This window comes from Pangasianodon hypophthalmus, chromosome 2, assembly GCF_027358585.1.
Source record: "Pangasianodon hypophthalmus isolate fPanHyp1 chromosome 2, fPanHyp1.pri, whole genome shotgun sequence".
Classification (NCBI taxonomy): Eukaryota; Metazoa; Chordata; class Actinopteri; order Siluriformes; family Pangasiidae; genus Pangasianodon; species Pangasianodon hypophthalmus.
Window position 1 is genome coordinate 1,620,001 of NC_069711.1, and position 5,000 is coordinate 1,625,000.

Genomic DNA, 5,000 nt, shown 5'->3' on the forward strand with positions numbered 1-5,000 from the left:
GCCTCTGTAGTACGCAATGACTTTTGTAATTTCTAATCCATCAGTAGTTTTTCTTATTTTCAGTACAAGAAATTACAGATGACTGAAGACACTCCTCAGCTTCATCCACTTTAGCTTTGCCCTCTGCCATTAATGATTCCTCAACATCTCCATGTAAATCACTTCCACCAGCTCCCTCTCTTACTTCCAACAGTTGCTGGCTTGCAGATGTTCCAGTGACTGTTGTTGGCAGCATTAAACTGTCTGATGCACTGCCTAAAACTGCAACTTTTGACGTTCTGTAGGTCTCAGACACTTGCTTACCCTGAACTTTGCTTGAAAGATTATCTGAGGTTTGTGTATAGCTCGCTTCACTGTCATAATCTACATCAGTCAACTGCTCCTCATAAAGTAAACCAACTTCTTCTCTGGCCTTAACACACACTTTGCCCTTGCTTGCACCTTCAGGATTCAACTTGGCAATCTGGGAATAAATAGCCTTTCGTTTCTCCATATTCAAGGGGCATTCTCCTTGTAACTCTACTGAACTCTCAGATTCACTGTCTGACTCTGACTGTGGCACATATTCTTCATCTAGTGATTCATCCTCACCAGTACTTACTCTCTAGTACCAGAAAACAAACGATCACTAGAAATTGCACTTGCAAATGACTAAAATTTATATAATGAATTATAAATGCACTCACCCATGATAGTGACTCATTCTTAATAAGTTTTACAAAGCAGGACTTGTGCCAAAAACAATTGCAGACTGCAAAAGAGAGAGAAGTAAATAAGTAAGAATGTAAGACTTCAATACACATAAAACTAAAAACACCACAACTGTTGCCTTAACTCAATATAAAAAGATGAAGCTTAGAATTTTATTAATAATTTTCAAACCTTATGAATTTATGAGACCAGGACCACTGTCTGGAAACAATGGGCCAATTGGACAAACCATACCAGTTATAAATTAACTGCCATCTTAAATACTGTAAAGTACATTACTGACCTTTGCATCTCAGACCAATCCATTTGAGTGATGCTACAGGTCCAACACATGCTGCACATTTGTTCATGCTCGAAACAGTTGTGAAGACCATTTCATGTTTACAATTCTGTGAATAGAATTAATAAAACTCATTTGACATCACAACCAAAAATATTTGTCTAAAAGTAACTCTAGTGGAGGAATAACATGGAAAGCAAAATCCATTTATTTGATGTTAGATGATGTGCACTTTGGGCATTTTCACAACTCAAATACAAATACAGACAAAAAGAGCATGCCTGTTAGAGGTTTTACTCTTGACTTTATATAACAAAAGCTGAGGTGACAAAATACTAACAAGTATCTGGATATTCTAGATACTGCATCAGCATTCTCTTTCACACGTCTTCATTTTAATTCTGGATGTGTTTAAGTATGAGGCAATGGTGACAAAAAAAGCAAAATGTATGTTTTTAAAACAAATCAAAAATGATCAAAATAACTGATAAATATAGGTTTTGATAGCAGAACATGTTGCTCACTAATGTGATATTCGACATAGTGTATGAATGGCTTTGGTCATTACACATACAGTAGATATTTGAAATTATGCAACATGAAATAAATTATACAAATAATGAAGGAAATTATTGATGATGTATTCCATAGAAATATCATAAGCCAGAAATAATGTCTATCCAGCAAACTTACTTTTTCTGTTTTCTCACTTGGTGCTATTGTATCTTTTTCCTCAGGCCCAGATTGCTCCTTCACAATGGTAATCTGAAATATTAGACAACAAAATGTTAAGGTTACAGATTAACCAGGCTAGGAGTATTTTCTGGCAAACACCAAACACCATTTTCATGAATTAAAATGTTACACCGAGTGGGTGGTGGGTACAAAAGTTAGTGTCACATTCAAGATCCAAAAGGGCAATACAATTTTTAAACCTATTTTGGTTCAAACATGCATTAGCTTTAACTAATGGTGTTTTCCATGCAAACTACACCATTAAATAGGCAACAGTAGTCTACAACAAATGTGCTATGCATCAGTTCCTTGACACTCACACTATACTATGTCCAGTTACATTTTCTGACATGTCTGACCTCCAACAGCTCTCTGCATGCATGTATCAGGCACACTTTACTCTCGCACTCGACTTTATGACTATTTGATATACAGGAAGTGTATCCAAAAAAAATTGAAGACATCAAAAAAACTCCATTCTCATTCCAAACATCAGACAGGCAGGGCAGCTATAGTGTCTTTCTAACCAGTTTAGTGACATTAGCAGGCAATGGGTATCCTTTTGGACATAATTAATCAGAAGATGATCTCAAAATTACCTTTTCTGTCTCCTTTCTTGGAACCTCAGGCTCCATCTTGTCCTTTATAGTCGTCAGCACTGTTGTAACCTCAGTAATGGTTCCAGCTGTATTCTAAAAACAAAAATAACAAGAGATTTCTATGATGATAAACCAGCACCCAAGTCAGATCAATACACATTTACAGTGCACCACTCCCAGTGACTCTGAAGAGGCAGATAAATACCTAATAATGTATATGGTGTTCATGATATAGGTTCACAAAGTGAAGTCCCTCGAGACCATGTTTCTGTCAGACGCTTTACACACAGCTGCTGATGTGCATTTACTATCACATGTCTACAAGGTCCCATTAATACCCAGTGTACTGATAAACCAGTGCTGTGCCACACACAAGCTGATGAACACAGAGTCATCATATAAATCAATACTGTCCTCATATACCATGTACTAGTCAAACACACTGACACACACTAATATTCCTCTGGTAGAGGATCCTTATAGCATAGTTCCTAAAGGTTCTCATTAGACACAGTGTTCTCATAAAACAGGTCTCAGCCATACACATCACATACACACACTAACTACATTCTTAATATAGTGCCTACAACTGCAGACACTTCTATCTCTGTGCTCAAGAAATGTTTCCAGTGCGAGGAGCAGCTCACAGACACACTTCACTATTACAGTGCACCAGTCCCAGTGACTTTAAACAGACAGTGTACTGTGATTAAAAACTCCCTCAAACTCCGCAAACTGCACAGAACAATTAGGGAGATAATTAATCAGATGATGATTTCTACAATTTACCTTTTCTGTCTCTCCTCCTGGAACATCAGTCTCCAACTTGTCCATCACAGACGTCAGCTCTGATGTAACCTCAGTGACGGCTCCAGCTATATTCTAAAAACAGACATCACAAAACATTTTTCTCATTTCACAATTGTTACACACACACACAGTATTCCCAAGAAGAATTTGGAATCAGCGATTTTCTGTAACAGTTGTGCTGGAAGTTTCCAACGAGTTTCAATCAACAAATTTTCAGTTCATCCACAGTAGCGCATCAGCTGTCTTCCATCATTGCATCTCTCAAATGCTCTATAGGGTTTAGGTCAGGGCTCTGGGAAGTGTTCATATGTGCACTGTATATACAGTATATTAGGGAAGTGCACTGTATATATGGTATACTATTTATACCCATATAATGAACATCCATCAGTGACAATGATGCCCGTAAAAACAGTGCTGTAGCTGATTAACTCATAACTGCACCCCACACACTGTAACGTGTGTGTCACTGCTGTACTCACGGTAGACCACATATATACTCAGTGCTGCTCCTATAATGGTCCCCTACTACTGAGGGATGAGAATATAACACACTGCACATAGTAAAAGGAATGAACTCTAGTCAGTAACTATACATCTATTAAATGCCAATTTAAGATAATGTATGTGGTGTACATGATATAGCTTCACAAAGTGAAGTCCCTCGAGACCAGGTTTGTGTCAGATGCTTTACACACAGCTGCTGATGTGCATTTACTATCACATGTCTACAAGGTCCCTTTAATACCCAGTGTACTGATAAACCACTGCTGTGCCACACACAAGCTGATAGGGGGATCATTAATCAAAACATGATTTCTATAGTTTACCTTTTCTGTCTCTCCTCCCAGAACATCAGTCTCCAACTTGTCCATCACAGACGTCAGCTCTGATGTAACCTCAGTGACGGCTCCAGCTATATTCTAAAAACAGACATCATAAAACATTTATTATTAATAAAACCAAATTTTCAATACTTATTATTCAAGCTTGTAAATTGGGTATAGAATTGTATATGTAAAATCAACAGGTTTTAATTCATTATATATTTCTGTAAATGACCTGTTCTGTTTGGTTGATGGCTGCCTGGGTATCTTCGGTCACAGGGGTAAAGGGGTCTGCCTCAGAAACAGCCTACAGAACAGGTTAAAGAGCAAGACGAAAGGCATGTATTAAAACTGGAGCACTGCTTGGTTTCAGCAGACCATGTTAGCCATCTTCCAATTCTTTCACTGACTACAGGATACCTGGTGCTGTGACAGAGACTGATTGTCTTTCACCCTCCTGGCCTCACTCAATGCCATAGTGCTGTTTTCCTCTGGTGGCAGTTGGTGTTCTTCAGCTACAATCTGTGAAGATTTGTTAGGACAGTGTAAAATATTGGGAATATAATTAGATGATTGTAGCATGTAATGATTTGTAAGTTATGTTTGCACCGGCATGTTTAAGCGTGGCCCAATAACACTGAATAGTTCAATCTTCAATACCTTATTTCTCCAAGGCAACTCAGAATTGCCATAGTCGTATGTGATTTCTTCTCCAGGGTCGATGCTCCTAGTCGCAAATAAACACAGATGAGGCTTTCCCTCTACAGTGATTATTTTCATTTTGCTGTTTGGGCTGATGTGGTCATCATTGACAAGTCTCCCAAGGGAACCATCTTCTCTGGAAGCATCGACACTGAAGCATGATATAAGACAACACATAACATCTTGTGGCTGCACAGAAGACCTTTTCAAAACTTTATGCATTAGCATGATCTTACAGAAAACATTATATGAAGAACAATGCAATGTTATACATACCATAAGAGTCTTCCATTGAAACGGAATTCATACATGAACGCTTTCATGGCATCGTGATAT

General features: G+C 38.0%; 1 protein-coding gene across 4 annotated transcripts in view; it reads right to left on the reverse strand.

The window, feature by feature from the left end:
* The window catches only part of LOC117596046 (inactive histone-lysine N-methyltransferase 2E-like), an 8,738-nt gene that overhangs the window by 1,893 nt on the left and 1,845 nt on the right, over positions 1 to 5,000 (reverse strand). For 2 of the 4 annotated variants that reach the window (XR_008301364.1, XM_053232112.1), the window contains exons 3-12: positions 4,941 to 5,000; positions 4,623 to 4,815; positions 4,383 to 4,484; positions 4,198 to 4,269; positions 3,966 to 4,058; positions 3,115 to 3,207; positions 2,326 to 2,418; positions 1,685 to 1,756; positions 995 to 1,100; positions 687 to 751 (exon numbers count right to left, since the gene is read on the reverse strand). The exon at positions 4,941 to 5,000 is cut by the window's right edge and continues 103 nt beyond it. Coding sequence is in view for 3 of the 4 variants with exons in the window: in XM_053232112.1 (XP_053088087.1) it covers positions 687 to 751; positions 995 to 1,100; positions 1,685 to 1,756; positions 2,326 to 2,418; positions 3,115 to 3,207; positions 3,966 to 4,058; positions 4,198 to 4,269; positions 4,383 to 4,484; positions 4,623 to 4,815; positions 4,941 to 5,000 (949 nt within the window). In the remaining variant the exon portion in view is untranslated. Of the gene's footprint in view, positions 752 to 994; positions 1,101 to 1,684; positions 1,757 to 2,325; positions 2,419 to 3,114; positions 3,208 to 3,965; positions 4,059 to 4,197; positions 4,270 to 4,382; positions 4,485 to 4,622; positions 4,816 to 4,940 lie in introns of all 4 variants that reach the window. The other 2 variants (XM_053232111.1, XM_053232113.1) reach the window with 1 other exon arrangement.